A 22,242-nucleotide genomic window follows, 5' to 3' on the forward strand; every position below is an offset into this window, starting at 1 on the left:
CTGAAGATGGAATTACAACCCTGTTCCCCTGTCAACACAGCAGACAGCAACTTTGCTTACTCCAGAGACCAGCAATTTTTTAGCTACTGAATGGCAACCTCCAGAGCAAAGGCTTTTCTCCTTCTCTCTCACACACCACAAACATGGCCTTCAGAGTCAGGATCTTTCACTGCTGTCATTTCGACCAACACAAAGTTGTACAACTGAAGGCATACATCCTGCAGAATAAAGACAAGAAAAGATTAGAGGTCCCCATTATAGCAGTGGATTAGGTCTTTCACAGGCATGCTTGGAGTTGCTTCCTTTGTCAACTTGAAGCCACTACAAAACATCGTGGCAGATGCAGTTACTGCCCTCCCCTAGTCAAAGAGCACTAGCGTTAAGTGTGTGGCTCAGAAGAGACACATTCATGGCAGAGGCTATACTGACTTTCAAGACCTGTCCCACTAACACACTTCAAGTTTCAGGCAACCACAACTGCTCTGTAGAAGAAAAGATTAGTCCTTCAGCCATTCCCACTCTACAAATCTGAACAATGCCAAACTCTTCAGCACAACTATGAGCACTGAGCTATCAGACAGCAAAACTTTTCATACAATCTTAAAGCAAGCCGGATTCAAGCCAGTAAATAAGAGAAAGGATGTCACCTTGTCACACCTTTTAATTCACCTTTATATCCACAGTAAGATCTTGCATGAGATACGCATCAGGTTTGGATAAAGTCATATTTATTTGGCATTGTACATTATTGCTTAAGTATTTGTTGGCTGTTGATTCTGATGTTTAAAGGATTTGATCACTTACCTTAGTTTGCTTCTGTAAACAGCTAACTACACACTGCAAACTCACACTATTCAGACCTCTAATCCACATTAATCTCCCACTCACTCAAGAAGACTGTCACCCACAGAAATGTGTCAGTATCTGCAACTGGCTCCTTCTCATACACTAGAAGAAATTTCTCCCTGTGAAACTAGAGGCATGCTGTGGACTTTCAGGATCATCCTCTGTGCCCCCCCACCCCAAGTGTGATAAAACCACATGCCAGACTAGGAAAACTGACACCAGAAAATTCAAGAGTATAAAGTAATTAAATACAGAAGTAAACCCAGACACACACCACATTGTCCTGCCATGACAGATCTTTTGACTCCATTCTCTGGGTCAGATGTGCTCTGTGCATCTAGTGCAAGTCTACAGCAACCCTACCAAATTTGAAGGAAATGGGTACTCCTTCAGTTTTCCCCTAGAAGTGAACAGCATTATACCTATCAGGCCTAGGTATTCAGCTTTGACATGATCTTCTCCAAGTACCTGGCTGCTAACAGTGCAAGAGATCATTTAGGCATCTGTGGAGAACTTATTTGAGAAGGAACCCCCAAACACACCTGTGTGAATCAAACTACCTAACACCCAGCCTTGCTGGGATGGAGCTCACTCCAGCCTTGCCTGGCACCCACAGGGCCAAGGAACCAATGCTACTTTTGGATCACACTGCATGCTGACAAGCAGGACAGACCGAAGGAGGCTGCCCTAGGAAAACTTTCCTTTGAATGGACTTCATCACCCCCATCTCTGCAACCAGCTCCTCTGCAATGCTGCTGCAAGACAGGCTGTAGACAGACCTCGCTCCAGAAGCCCATTGTGTCAGATGCAGCTGGAGGCTCAGGAGTGCTATTGCCTTGCTCTAGCTTTGATTTTAGGAAGCTAACCCTTCTTCTCCTGTTACTTTCCCCCTTCTAAGGGGCCTGGCCTCCAAAAATTACTTAAAAGGAGATGAAGAGACCAAGCATTTCAAAAACATCCCTTTTAGCTAAAAGCAAAAATGAGAGTGTGCATGTATATAAACACACACCCCTTACACCATTCCTTCCCTATTCAGCTGGGCAGAGCGTTCAGAGTACCTTGCAAGACCACAGCTGCAGCACTTCAAGCAGAGTGCTCTGCACCTTTAGCTACCAGTGCTATAGTCTGTAACTCAGCCCTCAGGCATACAGCGGGATGTGGAAATTCACAGGTACGCTTCTCCTGTGTAAGTCAGATAGTTTTCAGATGACAGACACACACAGAAGGCTCACTAATGTAACCAAGACACTACTTTTGCAGTTTAATTCCTTTCTATCATCTCTCTTTAGTAAGGGTGACTCACCACCTTTAGTCTCCTTAAAAAAAAATTAATAAAGCAAGTTGTGTTAAAAGCTGATATAATACATACTGTACAAGAAGTCTCTCTCAAGACTGCTTATCATAATAGAAGACTTTTTACAGGAAAATGCAGGAGATTATGTAAATTAAATATGCATGTTTATTAGCATATACCAGAAATCAATCCACTTAGGTAACAATCTCATGTACAAGAGTGTATCAGCTTTTTCAGCAGTACTGTGTTTCTCATTGTTCTGTTTGTATATTTTCTTCCATAAAAGGTATTACTAAATATATTAGGATTACTTTCACACCACAGTTGAAAATTGAGAAGTGGATTAAAAAAAAGTTTTAGATTAGTGGGCGTTGAGAACCCCCAGTTCCTGGTTACTGGAGGTGAGAACTATGGTTGCTACAGTGTACAAAAGGATCAGGCTATTTATTCAAGTGCTGAATATGAATAAATTTGGTTAAACACCACACTTAAAACTCAGGGCACCACAAATAACACAAGACATCAATGAAAGGGATAGACTGTACTTCAGTCATCCATCATACACATGATCGCAAATTAATACACACTATGTTTTCCCTCACCTTTTCTTTTTGAAGTCTGGTAACAGAAAGAAAAATCCTAGACCAGACTAAAAGAACCTAGTAATCACTTTAATTACTGACTTCACAGAAACATAGCAATGGAAAAAGAGAGAAAACGGCTACAAAATGAAGACAAAATTACCCATCAGGAAATCCAAACCCCTTTTGGATGAGACAGGTCTAAGCAGGGTCAGAATTCGTCATTTACTAAGCTCCTCATATCCAGAATAAAAATGTTTAGAAGACTTAAGGTTTTAATTTCATATAATTACAAACAGGTCATTTGATCGTAATACCAACACTTCAAGTAACTTCAATATGCAAGAAATTCTATATAGATGTTGGATCAAAGTTTGAACTGCTGGGAACTTGCCGTTAGCTTCACATAGGCAATAATGTACCAATACCCACCTGCAACTGTAGACATCAGATCTTTATATTCAGCCCCACACTTTTCTGGTGTTGATGCAACCCTCTGTCTTCCATAGAGACATTTCCTAGCCACCTGTCAAAAATAACTAGCCAAATGAGACAAAACATCTGCTAGTTTAAGCATCCAGGTGCTTAAGAAGTGGTAATCATCCTTCCTCAACTCCCAAAACACATTTAGAGCACCAACAAAAAGTACTAGATATTTTGCACACCACTGTAAACTGCAACATAATTTCGTTAAACAATGAGTGCAAAACACAGACACATACTGATCAGACATCCTATAAACTTACAGAAGCCCTGGGTTTGACTCATTTCTTCAAATGCAGCCAGACTAATTTATTAGCCAAAGCTCCCTTTCTAGTCAACAGTGAAAACTAGTAGGGTCCTGGATAAAAGAAATTGCACCCTTGAAGCACATAACTACTTAGAAACAGAAGCTTAATTTTTGACATCTACAATGACAACATGATAATTCTTTTGTGTCTAATTATGTCCATTTGAGAATTCCCCCCCCCCCCCCAGTCACAGATGGCAGAGCTACCTTCTGATTTTTCCCATGAAATCTTTGGAAAGTAGTCATCAGAGGAAGGCTTTTCTTGAACAACAGCAGCAGTGCTCGTCTTGCTTCTTTGCCACATCACTTTTTCTTTGGGGGAAAGTTATTTATAAACCTTAAAAGTAGTGGGAAAGGAGAGAAGAGGAATCAAAGGCAGAATTCTTACTTCAACACAAAACACTAAGTTCTTAGGAGGGAACAAACCATAGAGTGAGCAAGAAAACTAGAATAAGCTGAGGACAACAACAATTGACTTTCAGCATATTGTAATGAAGAAAAATAGATTTTTCTCACCCTCGAGTTGTAACCATCTATGTGTAAATTGTAGTTTCCACTTTAGAAAATACAGCTCTCTAGGAGGCACCATACTCAAAGAAACAATTTCTCCTTGACTCTAGGGTCTGCCAAGTGACTTCTCACTCCTGATGATACAATTCTCTCATAGCCAGCACACTCTCTTGGACACCAACTGCCATTATGAAACAAGTTTATTTCCATGAGGTAACAGTTTTCCACAGATGAACTTTCATTTGTCTTAAGAAATAACCCTTGTTCAAAATCAAGCACCCTAATTCTGTGAGAAGTGTTTTACATCTTGCTTCTACTTTGTCAGAACTTCTTTTCCCCATTCAGCATGACATCTGCTCAGTAGTGACTTCTGCAGTCCAGTGTGCAAAGTTTATTTTAAAAGCTTCTGAACACATGTATCACTACGCATCCAAGTGCCTGCCTGATTGAGTAAATTGGAGTTGGTCATTTTAGTGTCCACTTAGGAAAATATTTGGTTGGTTAGCTGTTTGTTCTATAACTACACACTGCAAATTCAAAAAAATCCAACACACAACCAAAAACTACACCAACAACACACACACCCCCACACACATGTTGACCCTGAACTCTGCAGGTTGCACCACCCCACTGTGGCAGTAGGAGTATCAGAGATCACTGCCACAAAGTCCTGATTCAATAAAGGCTCAAGAAGATCACAGCCAACACAGGTAAGAGTCACACTTCAGTGGGAGCAAGCATCAGCTGTTATCTCAGGTAAGGAAAGCTCTGCCACCAATTTTAATTATCAGCTACCTTCTCTACCAGCTAAAACCCCATCACCTCCTCATCTAGGGTCTCAATAGATATTGAGCTCGAGTTCATTTTTGCTTCTTAAAGACTCAGGTTTCTAAGAAACAGGATGTGTCACCTTTTGGCCATGGAGAAAATCGTTTCAATGCCACTCACCATAGAACATGAGCATTTTAGCAACGGCTGCAGAAAGCCAGAGGGCTTGAGAAACCCTGAACAAGGTCCACATTTTTTCAGAAGTCCTTTTAAATGCTACTATCCTGTCTCTGATGCATTTGAGCCACAACAGCACATGCTCTGAAAGCAGTAAGAGCAATTCAAAAAGCAGCAGAGACTGTGCAGTAAAAATAGCTAGAAACCAAAGTTTAACACTAACTTAAACATTTTAAGTTCAATGATATCCCATTCAAGTGTCACAACTGTTTCAGTTTGTGTAACAACTTTTTCTACACAGTACTTTGCCCAAAACATTTGAAGTTTTCTGTCTATTTGCTGTATGAATTGTATGAGGGGAAGGAGAAAGAAAAAGATCAAAATAAAAAAAAAATAATGTTTTCTTCTTTTTATACTGGTATCTCCCCTATGTCTGTCCTGATTTAGTTGAGGACACTGACAACAAGAAGTCGATTTATAAAGAATCAGAAGTAACAGAATTCTCTTTCAAAGAGGGCAGCACAGCTGATGCCCTGTCAGCTTTCCCTCCAGTGCTAGGATTCTGAACACAGGCTGTAAGGTGCAATAAGAGGAGACCATTCATGCCATGACTCCAGCTGTCCCCTCTCACATTTTAGTCACACAAAGTTAGTGGAGGAATAACCCTTCACCTCCATCCAGGACACACTGTTATACAACACTATTTTGCATGAAGTTAAACAGAAAACAATATTCTATTGGTTGCCTGATCAATTTCATTCTAAAACAAATTGCAGTCATTTACTTAAAAAAAAGTGTTAGAAGATAAGCACTGTGGAGGAAATCCCCAAATATCAAAAAAGAAATCATTTTCTAAAATCAATTTACAAAGTCATTACCTACCAAATCCTTCATAAGAGCCAAATACTTGACATTTTAAAAAAAAACTTTTTAAAAATTTACCTAATGTAAAACAGCTTATACTACCTACATAAAACGCTCAAAGAACAGTGGGAAGGAGAAAATGCCCATAATTTGTTTAAATACATCAGCAGTAATTTTGTAAGGATCTATGCAAGGTCATAATTTTCCAGTAATCAGATAAGGGCCTGCATTTGAGCTCATTCAGTATCTACTTTTCTAGAAAGAAAAAAGTCATCCCAGAGAGACTTGTATGCATGTCTGAAAGAGAGGTGTGTAGTATATCTGGCTTCACAGTTACTTATTTACTGTGATAATGCATTTCTTGATAAGAAAACTATTTTTCATTTCTTTGATTTTTTTAAAAAAACATAGCTCCTTATTTCTGAGCGTTTGGGTTTTTTTAGGGGAAGAAGAAAGCAGCGTGTTAAGTATATTGTTGTCATCATCTAGCAACCTCAACTAGGCTTCTCTCCTCAAGAGTTTTTACATCATATAATTATACTTCCCTACACTCTGTGCCACACCACTCATTTGATGATCAGCTTCCTATTAGTTTTTCCCTGAAAGGACAGGCTGTTCGTATGACCCAAGTTTTTTAAACAAGGTACAGACTTTTTTTTGTGTGTGTATATGCATAAAAACATATACACAAATACAAATAACCAAGAAGCTTCAGTCATTCTCTTCAATAACCTCCTGCCCCAGGAAAAGTCTGTGTTCTGTGATCATTCCTGACAACCAAAACACACAACTCAGGAAGCAGCAGAGAAATTCACTGTTACTGTTTTGTAGACCCTCAATATATATACTAACCTGTGACCTGCAAGCTTAACCACCGAGATGCAGGTTTTTTTGCTTTGCTATGCAGTCATTATGATTACTATTAAAAATCATCCACAACATTTATAATGGATTTTACAATGAATTGAGTAGTCCATACTAGGTGTATTGAGACCTTTGATCAATTGAAGTTGGAGATGCAAGGGAAAGTTCACCAGATACTACTAAAAAACCTGACAACCACCTCTCCCATTTTGAACAAAAGCAACTCTTTGAATGGCAAGCCAGAATGTTCTGACCTGCCTTAAGTTAACCGCCTTTCTTGGTCAGAGAATTGAAGTGATATACCAGCAATTCTAGTTCTTGTGAACACTGGTTAGGCTGTTTTGAGATAATCCTAGTGATGATTGCAACAAAGAGCCTGGAAACATTCTCCATTGTCTCTGTAGTTGAATACTACTCTAGCACCTTTGAAAGAGAAGCTGTTACTGGGAGTTCAGCATTATGCTAGCACAGATGTACCTTGATGCTGTGGTAGGTACCTACTACAGGCAACCTGACCAGCAAGTAGAGGCCTTTCTCGGACAACTGGAAGAAGCTTTATATGTGCAGACCCTGTTCCTCAAAGGATCCACTTTACCCACCCAGGTATCTTCTGAAAGTGCACAAGCAATCCAGGAGATTTCTGCATTGATGAATGCACTTCCTGACACAGATGATCAAGGAGCCAATGAGGGAGGTTGCTCTGCTGAACCTGATCCTTACAAACATGGAAGAACAGGTCAGAAATGTGAAGTTCAAGGGCAGTCCTGGTTGCTGCTATTATGACAAGGAGAAGCTCAAGATCCCGAGAGGAAAGAACAAAGCAAAGAGCAGGATCACAATCCTGGACTTCAGTAGTGCAGACTTTGTCCTCTTCAGGCATCTGCTCAGATGAATCCCATGAAAGATGACCCTGAAAGGAAGAAGGATCCAGGAGAGTTGGTTAATTTTTAAGGATCACCTCCTCCAACCTCAGGATTTGGCCACCCTGACCGACAGGAAATCATGCAAAGGCAGCTGGAGACCTGCATGGATGAACGAGGAGCCTCTGACAAAACTCAGACATGAAAGTATAAGAGAGGAGGAACCACAGAACAGGGACCAGGAGGAATACAGAGACTATCCAAGCATTAGTGACACTGTCAGGAAAGCCAAAGCTCATCTGCAGTTGAATCTGGTGAGGGACATGGGAAGCAACAAGAAGGCTGCTACAGGTATATTAGCAGCAAAAGGAATACCTCTGGTTCTGCTGCTGAGATGGTGACAAAGGATACAAGAAGGCCAAGGTACCCAGTGCCTTGTCTGCCTTGATCTTTACTGGTAATACCAGGCCTTTGGGAATCCCAAGCCCATGAAACAGGTGGCAAAGACAGACATGTCCTTGGTGGAGAAGGCTCAGGTTAGGGAACATTTAAACAAACTGGACATACAAAAAAAAAAAAAAAAAAAAAAAAAAAAGAAAGGGACTTGATGAGGTATATTCATGAGTGCCAAAGGAGCTAGCTGATGTCATTGTGAGTCCGCTCTCGATACTCTGAAGACTCACGGCAATTAGGAGAGCTTCTTGAGAGCTGGAAGAAAACAAAATGTAGTTCCTATCTTCAAGAAGGAGGATCCAGGGAAATCAGTCAGTCTCACCTTGATCCCTAGAAAGGTGATGAAGCAAATCCTTCTGGAAAGCAGTCACAAACATACGAATGACAAGGAAATGATTTTGAGTAGTCAGCATAGATTTGGGAAGAGGAAAATTGTGCTTAAACAACCTGGTAGCCTACTATAAAAGGATTAGTGTTTTGATGGATAAGGGCAGAGCAGTGAGTGGTTTTTATCTTGATTAAGTAAGGCTTCTGACATTGTCTTCCATATCATTTCAGACAAATTGATGGAGTATTGACTAGATAAGTGGACAGTGAAATGTATCAAAAACTGAACTGCTATACTGAAAGGGTTGTGGTCAGCACAAAGTCCAGCTGGAAGCTTGTCACTAGTGGCATACCCCAGGATCCAGTTAACAATACTGGATCCAGTATTGTTTAACATCTTCATTAATGATTTGGATGTTTGGACAGAGTACACACTCTGCAAGTTTGTAGATGTTACAAAGCAGGGAGGAGTAGCTGTTACACCAGACAGTTGTGCTGCTGTCCAGAGCAACCTTTACTGACTGGAGGAATTGGCTGACGGGCTTACCCTGAAGTTCAGCAAAGTGAAATGCAAGGTCCTGCGCCTACAGAAGAATAACCCTATGCACTGCTACAGGCTGGGAGCTACACAGCTGTAAGTCATCTTTGCAGAAAAGGACCTGGGAGTCCTGGTGGACAACTTGAGCATGAGCCAGCAATGCACCCTTTTGGCAAAGGAAGTTGACAACACCCTGGGCTATATTAAAAAAGGTGTTGCCAGCAGGTCAAGGGAGGTGATCCTTCCCTTCTACTCAGCACTACTGAGACATCTAGAGTGCTGCCCTATTCCAGGCTTCCCAGTTCACAAGAAACACAAACATACTAGAGAGAGTCCCAGTGAAGGTGGACCACCACAAAAATGACTAAGGGATGAGCAGATCTGACCTAAAAGGGAAGTCTGAGAAAGCTGGAACTGCTCCCCCTGGAGAATACAATGCAGGGGGCAGGAAAGGAATGGAGGGTGGACCTTATTAACATGTATAAATACTTGAAGGGAACAATTCAAGATGACAGAGCCAGAGTTCTCAGTGATATCCAGTGAAGTGATAAGAGGCAGTGGGCACTAACTAAAACACAGGAAATTCTATTTAAATATGAGAAGACATTTTTGCTCTAAGGGTGATCAAACACTAGAACAGGCTGCCCAGAGAGGTTGTGGAGTCCATTCAAGGCCCAACTGGATGCAGTCCCAAGCACCTTCCTGTAGCTGACCCTGCTCTGAGCAAGGCAGGGATGGCTGGACTAGAGGATCTCCAGAGGTGCCTTCCAACATCAGGTTTCTATGATGCTATGAACATTTATCATTGCCTTGATAACAGTAGCACTAGAGCAACAAATGTAAAATTTTCCACTGCTATGGAGGTTTTGTGCTTTCCTCACTGCGATCATTCAACATAGTCTTTCTTCAGCTCCTAAATGCTATCACATTAGCTATAAATGCTTGATCTTTCATTGGGGATCCAATAAATTCATATCCTCTATGGACAGTGATTGAGTCTGCAATGATGCTAGCCATGAGACTACATACAGAGAATCCACCTTAACTCCCTCCAATTTTATTATTCAGATTTGTACAAGAGTACACAGCATCAGCAGAAGTTACATGTGTCTTCGGAAACTTTGTACAAGAGCTAACAATAAGCCTAGGTCCTGCCATTTTCAGTTTTGCCATTAAGTTTTCACAGAGCGAAACTTACAGAGGATTTAACCAGCTGTGCTTCTGGTTGGATATCAGCACTTCCACTCCATCTCTCCTCTACTTTATCAAGAGCCCTGTGCAAGCTTTCAATTAGAGCATACAAATTCCCTTGAAAGGGTAAAGCAGCTCACAGCAATGTCACCATCTAGCTTCTAAATGTGATAATTTCGAAGTTCTGTGAGCTGTATTGCACATATGCTCACTATTTTAGAACAATGTGACATTTTCCTGCCAAATGCACCTTCATAGAATGTCAATGGTTAACTTCAACCTAGACCAAACCACAAGACACATCACCCTTTAAGTGTGTTTGGGCCTCTAATAATCACAGGCGGTCAAACTTATCATTCTCTATCAAAAAAGGCTAGTTTGCCAAAAAGAACCACTTCACAGAATAACTGTATCCCACAAGTCTAAGCAAGGATTGCTACAGGAGTTTGAAGTTCTCTCAAGAAAATTCCCATCAACCTTCTTGCCTTTGTGGCAGTGACAAACATGGTCCATGGCTTTGGGAGGACCTCCCAGGGGAACACCCTGATGATAGCAACCCCAAGTAATCCAGGCAACACAATTTTAGAGCAGAGCTGACACACGCTGTTCTAGGATTAAGATGTGCCTCAGAAACACTTGCTGTATCCAACAGTCCCATTAATTTATGCCCCCAAGACATTTAAAGAACTTGTTCGTCAACAGCAAGATCAGACCTCAGAAAAACAAAAAGTGCCATTTTTATAATGCATTTTGTCACATCTCATTTGGCTGTACTACACACAGGATAGGAGAAACAGCAGGAAACCAACATAGCCTCAAGCAGGTTATTTACAAGAACATCCTTTGAGCAAATGTGATCTGTTGCATTACATGATTTAAATTCACCCCTTAAGACATGCTTTAATGTTTCGTGGAAAAAAAAAAATGGTTTTGGGCTTGGGCACAATACAGCTATTAGCAAGAAAGTCATCAGAACGGTAGTCTCTTCTTTCCTGCAATTCCACTAGAGCAAGATGCAAGCTTCATAGAAATAGAACAAGTTTATAGACTAAGCCAGTAAAGGGCTGAAGTAACATGACAGCAGCTGAGCAAGGGTGAAAAAGAGTCACTGTTTTTCTTACTGTATTTTTCTGTAGTACTGTGTAATGAAGGCATACCGAGGAAAGTTACATGAATAGTGAGGGTACTTCTACATTGGACAGCGATATTTCACTTTCAATAATTTGTTAGTGGTTGCTGTGTACATGTTTCATAATACACAAGTGCAGCAGGTTTTTCAATCAGACATAAGTACATCCTCCCAACTGGCATACAGACTCTGCAACTGCCTCGTTGAGGCAGGAGTAGACATAAAGATAAACAAAATTACAGATATCAAATTGTAATACTTTCAGCAGTAAACACATCAGAAAGTGAGAGAACACAGGACTGAGGTTTCTATATAAGTAGTCATTACGCGCATTTTTTTTCTGCCAAATTTAAAACTTAATAATTGTAAGATGCATCCCTAACGAAAATTAACTCATTGTTAATGAGTTTAAACTCATTTAGGAAATGAAGGCTATCTTCAAAAACAAAAAAAAGCCCTCCTAAAACCCAAGCCCACAAACCATAAATTTAATCTTCAGTAATATCCTCAAAGATAACATGATGAGTCCAGTTACCTGCACTTAATTTCAACCCCAAGCTTTTTGAAGAATAATTTAGTGGTGTCTTTTTAAGAAATGGAAAAGGAGGAGAAAAATTACATTTGGAAGTTGCATCCATTTCACAGAGCTCAAAACTAAGACTTCTTCCTCCTTTCTATCGTTAGAGAGGTTAAAATTATTCCTTTAAAAGACTATTCCTTTAACATAACAGAAAATAGAAACACACTCTTGCACTGAAAACCAAGCATCGCAAAGACAGGTGAAATTTCAAGGAGTAAGAGATACTGGGAAATTTAGCATGTTCAAAGGTGGCTATTTAGACAAGTGCCTTTGCAGCCTTCCTTCAATCCTGAAGGCATTCAGTCTCCTTCACTTTTTGAGATCAGGAGATGCCTAATGATCTTTCAAGCACACCTTGATTTACTCTACACAAACCAACAGCACCTTGTACTGACACCTGGGACCAGCAGCAGTCCAGTTTTACAGTCAAGATTTGCCCTCAGCTCATCATAATAGTGAATGTCAATTTGTTCTCATCTGCTTTGTATCTTCATATCACCTTCTATCTCTTCTATTTGATATTTAAACACTTTGAGGCAAGACTTGTGCTTTTCTGTAGATTTGATATTTAAAGACTTTGAGGCAAGACTTGTGCTTTTCTGTAGATTTGGGGTTTTTGTTTGATTTTCATCAAAAAAAAAAAAAAACACACAATAGCACAATGCTATCACAACACAAACAACAGATTAACCTGAAGGAAAGAGTTAGCTCAGTCTTGTTCTGGATGAAGAACCAGCCTAGTGGACAAACAGGAATGAAATCAATTTAATAGTATTTGGGGTTAATTCATCAGGCACAATTCACAAGCATTGTTATGACAACAGCTACTCTTTTTAAGGTCATTACAGAAACTTCTCTGCAGGAAATCCACATGCCTGAAGAAGTTTTATGTTCTTTCTTGGAAAACCAGCACAAGGATGATATCTGTAAAATAAAACTCCCTAACCTCTATTTGAACAAGTCTATTCTCCTTTTTTCACCTGACCTTGTAATAAAGAGACCAAAAAGTAGGTTGATTTTGCATCTTCAGGGCTAGAGGTATGTGGAGAAGAAGTACCAGAGACATTTTGTCTCCATGAAGGCAGAAGATTATATTACAATAATTTCCTAACACTTGTATGATCCACAAATAAACAGATTTACCTCTTTTACAGGTTCTTCATCCAGGGCAACCTCTTCCACCACAGGCTAGTGAACAAAGAGGAGAAAGAGAGAGGGGAAAAAAAAAAAGTTTTGTAAACATATGTTATTGAGAAAGACACAATTCTAAGACCAGTTCTAGCACAAAATACAGTTAGTTTACTTATAGTCAGTTAAGTTACTCCACATTTATACTACTGTAGCAGGCATGTTCAATTTTTCACACTTAGCACAGGTAAATTAACATTCTGCTTTCTGCAAGATATATAAAATGGCAAGAGATATAAGAGAAAGCAAGAGCACACTGACACTATTAAAATTGCTGATGAATAGTCAAAACCACGTTTGTCATAGAAATTGCACGAGAATGAAGAACTAAAGATTATTCATGAATAAACTAAAGAACTGGAACAGTATTTCTTGCTGAGGAGAATATATGCATACATAGGACCAAGTTTTCTAAACACTCAACTGCTATTTAAATACTGTCATTTAATAGGTGCTCAGCTGAAATTTATTAAGTGATGAACCCTTTGGAAAATAGGTAGAAAGATTACATAGAGCTTGATCACACCACCCTTCCTCAGGAAAATATTCCCAAGGCTGTAATTCACTACCCCATCCATCCAGCTTGAGAGGGATCAATAACTGCCTACCCACAAAGAAATTCTAGACCCAGCAAATATTGCAATTTTCTTGCTTACTTGACAGACACAATTAATGACCTCCTGAGTCAACAGGTGAAAGAAGCAGGATTTTGCTCCAATCTTCCTTTATACAAACATAATATAGAACATGCCCTCAATGCACTCTTCCTTACCAAGAAATTGATTTACTATAAATGCTGTCTTAATATCTGCAAGTCATTCACCTGAGTCATGCACAGGCACTCATAAATGCCTCTATTTTTAAAAGGTTTTTTGGCATTAAGGAAGGGGAGGAGAAAGAGGTCCATATGCATAAGGGAATGAAACTGTCTCCCTCCTTGTCTAGGAACTGTGAAAAGCTTCCGTGAAAAAAAGAACAACTTGCAGACAATCATGAAAACATTTTATCCCACGCAGATTCAGAGCCTGTGACAGCTCCCCTTGAATCAGTCCAATCGCTAGCGTTTAAGCTCCACTCAACTCATTAAAGATGTCACCGCTGTCTGAAAAGAAGACCGGTCTTCATGGACAATAGCCCACAAGAGACAAAGTTAATTTATATGTATCTTTGCTCAAATGTAGTTAAGGGTACTTTAGGAATTCTATCTACAGCACAATTTAAAAGGGTTATAAGCTATAGCATATCTTTAATGTGCTTAGAGATAGCAATAAATAGAGCAAATAAACAGTGCTTTATCTGTTGCTCTCACCTAAACTGCTAAAGTTCATGCCTGTAATACCTCAACCCTCTGTAAACTTTTTGTAAGTGAAATCTCAGCAAGAGTGATAGAACAATGTTAACTCATACCTATGGTATTCTTTAAAGCAGGAAACGCAAAAAAAGGAACTATAAAACCAGACATCTGATTAACTAGCATTGTAATGGGTTGCTTACACTTGGTAAGAAGACCTACACAGCTGCTTCTGCAAGAAATGTCTAAATGATCCTCTGCCACCAAAAGGGGTGACAACAGAAAGCAGTTGTCCCAAGCAATGGACACTGGGCCTTAGTGCAGGAGCTTACCCTATGAGCTAGCAAAGTTTTCCAAGAAGTTGATGGCAGAAAAAGCCATCTGAGCAACGACTGAAGTGTCTTCTGTCTGGGGCAGAAATAAAAATACTGGACACACACAGACCAGACTGATTTTAGGAGGAAGGGAATGAAGAAGGCAAAGAACAAGTATGTACATGCAATTTGAGTACTGTGGTCAATGGAAAGGCAGACTTGGGACAGGGAAAGCATAATTTCTATGATGTTCAGCAGAAAGCCATTCACTGTAAGTATAGTTATACAAGTCTTCTCATTGGGAAAGTGACTTAAGGCATCAGCTGACTTAAACAAAATCAGGGACTATTTTCCAAATATAACCTGTTTGTTAGCACTCAGATTCCTTGCATCATGCAAAGTGGAGCAAGTGACAGCACTCAGAAGTGAATTACACGAGATAAACCTCTGCAAACCCCCCAGACTTGTTCTTAATCTAGGGACCCAGAATGAGCTATGATCGTATCACTTCTGCTGTATTGTTTAAACATATAAACTAACAGTCTGTATGAAACCTTTCCCACAGTCCAGCAAATCCTCTGTTGAACCAAGTGTTTTGTGCTCCCTGTAACCTGGCTGGTTAAGTCACACTCCCCTCTGTCCCTCTCCCCAAAACCCCGTTAGAGTGCTCCGATCAAAGAACCGAGGGGGATGGTGGGGGGAAGCGCTGCAAAATAAACACAAAGCACCACACCTCACAAGTTTCACTCATCTCCCTCTACCACCTGTTACAAAGATGTATTCTGTGCTGGAAATAGTTGACCACAAGTACTTGGGTTTTATCACACTACTGAAGAGCCCCAGAAATACTCAGGAATCCACTCTGCCTGTTACTGCATGAAAAGATGACACCTTTCTTGACACAAGACATTCTTAAACTGCAGGTAATAAAAACTCTACAAGACAAATCGCGAGCACATATAAGACAGTAGCCAGCTAGTTATCACGGCGTTGTTTCTGGCGTGATCCTCAAAGCGCAGTCTTGTCCTTAGAGGTAATGGGCAAGGGTCTGGCTTTAATTTTGTGCTGGTGCGAAAACAAACGCAAGGAAGCTCGGAAATCGAAGCAGAAGCGAGGACCACGGACCTGCGCTAGCCTCAAACCAGACATCAGATACTTCATGTCTAAATGCGAGCCTAAGTCCTGCTCAGCCTGCTTTGCAGGCTTCCATCTATTCTAGGCGCTCCTTCCCTCGCAGCCGCCCCAAACCCCGGCCCAAAGCGGGTGCAGGAGCGGGCGGGCGGGAGCCCTCCCGGCCCCGCGCCGGGACAGCCGCCCGACCCCCCGCACCCCTCCGGGCGTGGGGCAACAGGTTTCCCCGCCTCGCCTCGGCCCCCGCTGTCAGTAGCGAGGGTCCCTCCTCACGCTCCCCCGGCCAGGTGCGGGGCAGCGCCGCGGTGGCTCCCCCGGCGGGAAAGGGGGGCCGCCCGCACCCCCCCGCCGCTCACCTCCGTCTCCATGGGCTCCACCTCGATCCCCTTCCATAGCTCCAGTAAGTGGGCGATCGGCATGCTGGGCGATGCCTGCCGGGAGCCGGGATCAGCGGAAGGAACGCGCGGCGACCGCCGCCGGGGACAGCGGGAGCAGAGGGAACTGGTGTCAGTTTTCGCCGGGACCCCCGGCGCGGCGCGGGACCCTCCGCCCGCTCGGCAATATGGCTCCCCGCCTCCCCGGGGGAGCCCGCAGCCGGGGCGGGGGCGCCGGCGCGGCCGCTCCGCAGGCGCGGAGGCAGGGCAAGGCGACGGCGGCGGCTCCGCAGCCCGGCACAGAGCCCCCCCCGGCCCCGCCCTCCCAGCCGCCGCCGCCCCGGCTCGCTTTTAAGCGAGAGGGGAAAGTTGAGCCCGAGGACGCGGCGGCGGGCGCTGCTATGGCAACGGCAGCACGGCCCCCGCGCCGGGCTCGGCCCCGCCGGGGCTCCCACCCGCCTGGCCTCGGCCCCGGCCCCGCGGAGGGGAGCGGCAGCGCCGCCGGGCAGCCCGGGCTGTGCCGGGGTGGGGGGGCCGGGACACGCACAAGGGGCAGGGCTGGGCGGGGGGGTGAAGGAGGGGATCAAACCAGCGAACTGGCACTTCCCCCCCGCCCCGAATTCAGAGCGTTGATGTCTTGATAGGGAGCGCAGCTAAAGTTTACCAAGCCCAGTATTAATTCCAGTCTTAAAAAGAATTATCGCTTGCTTTATTATTGTTCGATTTCTTTACTACGAAGCCTGTCTATTCAGATGCCATTTCCTCCTCCTGTAGCTCTCACAGCCGATTACAACCGTACTATAACAGGCATGACACATTGCACCGCACACCCAGCGGCAGAGACCATGATTTATACCGACATTAATTTGGATTCTCCTCAAACTGAGGTCAAAACATGCACATTACCTTTCTCAGGCAACGTTATTACCACATTCTGAAAGGTGTCACAGCTAAATAAATCACTGCTCCTCAAAGAACCATTTCAGAACAGATAGTCAATGTGCAAAGCGCGTTTTTCTTCTGTTCCATGCTCAGAAAGCCACAGTTTATTTCCATAGCAGCAGGGCTGTACAAATTCAGAGCAAGTTTTTGTGAACAACAAAAACTCTTCTGCCAGTTTACAAAGGAACATTCGAGCAGAATTTCCTCCAGTCCCATCTCAGCTCCCTCAACTATTTAGCATGAACAAGCTGCCCTGTAAATTGAAATGACAAGCAGGGTTAGGAGAGTCAAATTCATTGACCATAATAAAGAAAAAAATGAAAAAATATCAGACCTCAACCAGAGCCACAGATTCAGATACTGCTGCAAGAACTCAGTTTTTTACTTCTGTGATAGAATACGAACACTTTCCTTGACATCTGTGCCAACACTGAACTAACAACTTGTAACACCAATTATGCAGCTTCATCTGCTTTACAGATTGAGCAATTAAATATCTAGATTATTGGCTTTATTCACTGCTCACAAAAAGTGTAGTGGGAGTGATGTCAATCACTTAACAGACATGTACCTGAAATCAAAAGGTACGTTATCTGACTACTACACACTCCCTGTCTCTTGTGTTCTGCCCCTGCTTTTTCCCCCAGAGTGAGAGGCAGACATACTTACTACCTTTAACTTGACATACTATAGTGCCAACAGGTGTGAGGCCAGAGCCAAGATCAGATCAGGTGCAGCAAATTCAGAGCACAAACAACACTTGGTTTACAAAACCCAGTGATATTCATCAATCAAATGGAGTCATTCCCAGAGAAGATAGATGAAGATTGTAGATGATTATATCATGTGTCATCTTGATGTTTTAAAAACTCTGTTTAGCTCTGATGTACAGGATTGCTTTGGGACACAAAGCTTGGATGCCACAGGCTGAGAGGAATAGCCGAGTGCCTATAACAGCAGGGAACTGGGGAAACAGGACATGCCCAGGTGATCCTAGGGGAGGCAAATCAAGGTAGTAAGTTTGGGATCATTGCATCTGCAGTCAAGTTAAACACATGTGCATGCAGATCTAATGTATTTATATCTTAAGAACTTCACTTACTTCTTGAGACATGCATTTACATGCTTCCTTAAGTATTAATCTATTACCAAACCAGCATATAAAGAAACACAGTATATTTCCAGATATGTTTGGTCAGTGTAAACATGCATAAGCTAGAAACTAAGAGAAAACAAGGTGATGAGATCTTGTTATTTCTTTAGTGTATATACTTCTGTTATAAGCATAACACATTGTATCCTGCAGTAGACTCACTACACTCTTTCAGCACCAAGATATGAATTGGACCTAAATTAAGCATTCAAGTTTATAGGACTAACCAAAGCATGTGTTTCATATTCCATCCCTTATTCCTACCTGAATAAAAGCAGAATTTTTCAACCTCAGCTAAAAAGAAATTCAAATAATATGGTTTTCAGTCATTTCTTTCCTTTTATTTTGCTGCATTTACTCAGAGTAATCCCACTGAACTCTTGAATTATTTTTGACTAGAGATTTTGCAAGAACAGGGACTCCATTAATAAGAATACTGATTTTCTTCTTAACGATATAAGTATTCTAGCAGAATCTTCATTTGTGAGGAAAAGCATCTTTAGATGTCCACAAGCAAGCTTCAGATTCCTAAGTATTCTGCAAACTAAATTCTGCCATATTAGAAATGGGCATATTTGATGTAATTAAGAGGAATTTGAAAGAAAATATTAATTATGTAGTGTTAGAAATAATAGTGTTACCAAAGTGATCAATCATTTTTATTACAGTAACATCTAATTGACAGCCAGGACTGACATTCTTTTGTATGAATAGAGTAGCAGAAAAATCCACACTTCCCTCCCCACATCTCTCTATAATCCACTTACAAAAGCATTGGGTCAGAAAAGGGACTGAATATCACAGAATTGGGCATAGTCTGCTTCCAAAAACACCACATTAGGAGTGGGATAAAGAAATAGAAAGGAAAGGAGGTACAGCATACATGGACCATAACAGAGGCAAAAGACATGCAAAGGAACAGATGGAAGTTCAAAGCAATTGGTCTCCGAGGACACACAAGAAATCTGGTCAGAGCAAGAAGTAGTTATGGATTTTTTTTCCTAAGGAAAGATTAGTTAGCCTCATCCACAGTTTAGCAGAAGTAATATTTGCAGATATGCTAACTAGGCCAAGAATTGCAAGAGATCAGTTTAACTTGCTTCAAGAGCATAAAAGCATTTTTATCTCCTGTGTAACAAAGCGCTGGACTACTTACATGGTGATTTTTAATCTATTTTTACTTGTCTCCTGAGTACTAGCTAATGGCTGCTGCCAGACGCAGAATGGGGGATTAGACACATCAGTTTTCTGCTGTGTTATGGTGACTCCTACACTGGCAGAAGATACATAATTACAGAAGAAAATTTCTTAAATGCATTGTCTATAAATTGTATTAAGATACCTTACATTAATAACTTATACCTCCACTGCTTTGTGAAAAAGGAAAATACTATCTCCCATTTGATGCACAGAATGGAAGATGTGGAGGAAAATACTATTTTCTGTCAGTAGCTCAACACACATCTAGGTTCATGACTTAAGTTCTAGATTCAATGTAATCACCTTGTGCCAAAACTCATGCATTCATCTGCACATACATACATCTTCACTTAAAACTTGAACTAGATAACCTTATCTGTACCTAGAACATGGCCAAAACACGTACTACTGACATAGAAGCCAGCAAACAATCCTCTCTCCTTCAAGGGCATTCCCAAAGTCCCCCTCTGCATTTAAATGCCTCTTCCTGCTTGCCACAGTGTAAACATCACCTGTTATCAGGCTGGCCACACCAGCATTATCTGCCTAACTTGCTTTTTCTTCTTTCTTTTTTGAATTTTATTCAAGTCTTCACTCAAGTGAAGCCTCGTCTCCTGCACATAGTTTTCTGGGTTAAGGCTGACACTTAGCTGTCTGTTCAGCTGCAGCACTGTGCCAGCAAAACTTAAACTTCATATTCAGTACCTCCCAGGCACACAACAGCTACAGGGAACATTTTCTTAAAGGATGGGTTACCCCAAGCACCAGCTGAGAAAAGGTCAGGTCTCTGAAGTGTCAATAGCATTGTAGAAGGGGAGGGGAAGGGAAAAATTTGCTACAGGCAAAGAAGTAACACTGCCCTATCCCTTTAAGATGTTGCACTAGAGAACATCCAGCCATTTGAGTGCATCACCTGTCTGACACCATTTTTGGCTGCCAAAGGGCTCCTGGAAATCCTTGAATGCCCAACCACTGATCATCCCTTAATCTCCAAAGCAATCAGACTGCACAATGAAGTGTGTGCTGAAGTTTCCCCAAAGATTGCTTAAGAGAGAAGACCAAAATAGGAGCAAAACATTAGCAACATTTCCTGCAGATTACTGATTCTTGCTACATACTGCAGCCAAAAATGATGGACCTCCTGGGGAACAACAAACTCTGCCCTGCAGCACATACACACATACAGATTTCAAGCAAGCAGCCAACTTCCAGCCTCCTTATTCTGTAGGATATTCATACCTATGGAATATGCAGGTGTATTGTCCTGTCCAACATATAGGCACAGATTTGTGAGGAACACTGAAAGACCAAGGTACACTTAAAGAACACTTCAAAATACATTAATTGACAATAAACAGTTGGCATAAACTGGAGGAAAACAACATGGAAGACCTGCTGATGGAGACGCTTCAGCTAAAGGATTGGTCGGCCCCTGTGATGAAGGCAACACTGCTGTCAGTTCAGAGGTGCAGAAGGCAATGCATACACAGATCATGCACAAGCAGAATTTCAACAGCAAGTGGAGGTGTCTGAGCACATCCCAGTGATCATGTTAGAATCATACAGCCCACTATGACATGTAGATCTATCAACAGCCTCTCTAGTTTGCCATAAGATGCAACCTTCTGTCAGGGAAGTAGAAAGCAAGACCATAGTCCCATACTAGCCTCAATCTGTCACTACACCATCCCAAGTATGGAAGAAACATGCTCTGCATGACTAGTTTCCTATAATCTGTGCAATCAAGCCTGTATTAGATGGAAGAAATCTGTAGTGGATGGGTAAGTGTCAAATGCTAGAAGTAAGCTAGTAAAAGTAGGGCAGGTTTTAAACTGCATAGGAACTATGCATCATTCTTTGATGGAAGGAAGTCTCAGTTGCCTATGCTTTTTTGGTTTTATACCAAAGTTATCAAAAGCTACTCTTCCTGATTGAAAGCAAGCAAACAAACAAAATCCCCCACACTACTTTTTCTCCCTGAGAGCAGATGTTGAAATGCTTTAAGCTCATTTCTAAAATGAGATGACTATATTTCCTCAGCAGAAGTTCTTTGTTCAGTGCCTCGACATTAACTGCTTCAAGTTCAGCACTTGGATGTTCACCATCATTTGTGCAGAACATGAAGAGAAGCATGAAACAACACTTACACACTGCTAAGTGTGCAAGGTACAGGGGAAACACTGCTTGCTCCAATAAGAGGTGTCCCTAGTGCTGCTAAAACAATTTACTATTTTGTTGTGAAGTACATGCCTGGTCATCCCTGAGAAACACTAAAGGAAACAGTGGCAGATAAAGTAAGGCATTCAGCATCAAAGCAGTGCACATCTGTCCCCTGCGAAGCTCACAGATGAACATTTTCAAATTAAAGTCACGTCTGCTGTGTCTCCTGAAATACCAAATGCTCAATGCCAGAGAGAAGGTCAGCTTAGTTCTTAACCTTTGCAATGCTCTGCCTTTCCCATCTGTATTTAATGAGAAGGTCTAGACTGAATATTAAAATCAATGCTTGGAGAGCAACAATGGTAATCAGGCTCCTGCAGTTTAAAGGGTGCAACAGGCTGGTATTACCAACCAACCTGGTGCCTCTGCAGAACAGGGAGGAAGGCTGCTAGGAGCTGTAGAAAAAGGAACACTTTTCATATTAATCCTTGTTAATTATCTGCATTAAGGCTGCAGGTACTTGACACATCCTACATTAATCAGTCCTTAATATTATCAACTGATTAAATACTGTAAAAATTACCTTGGAAAACTGAAACCCTAGGTCAAATATCTGGAGTAGGACAACCTCCTTCAATACAGACATGGCTTAGTTGATGTCCCAAATTGGACTAGCTGGCTAGCACAGCAGGAGCCTGTTGTCTTCCTGCACTGTGT

At 41.7% G+C, this 22,242-nt stretch overlaps 1 protein-coding gene across 1 annotated transcript in view; it reads right to left on the reverse strand.

Moving 5' to 3' along the window:
- Nucleotides 1–16,169, reverse strand: part of RPS6KA2 (ribosomal protein S6 kinase A2) — a 316,658-nt gene extending 300,489 nt beyond the window's left edge. Inside the window, exons 1-2 of the mRNA XM_074863008.1 lie at nucleotides 16,053–16,169; nucleotides 12,916–12,960 (exon numbers count right to left, since the gene is read on the reverse strand). Coding sequence (XP_074719109.1) covers nucleotides 12,916–12,960; nucleotides 16,053–16,115 — 108 coding nt within the window. The 5' untranslated portion in view covers nucleotides 16,116–16,169. The remainder of the gene's footprint in view (nucleotides 1–12,915; nucleotides 12,961–16,052) is intronic.
- Nucleotides 16,170–22,242: the final 6,073 nt, after the last annotated feature.

This window comes from Strix uralensis, chromosome 3, assembly GCF_047716275.1.
Source record: "Strix uralensis isolate ZFMK-TIS-50842 chromosome 3, bStrUra1, whole genome shotgun sequence".
Lineage (NCBI taxonomy): Eukaryota > Metazoa > Chordata > Aves > Strigiformes > Strigidae > Strix > Strix uralensis.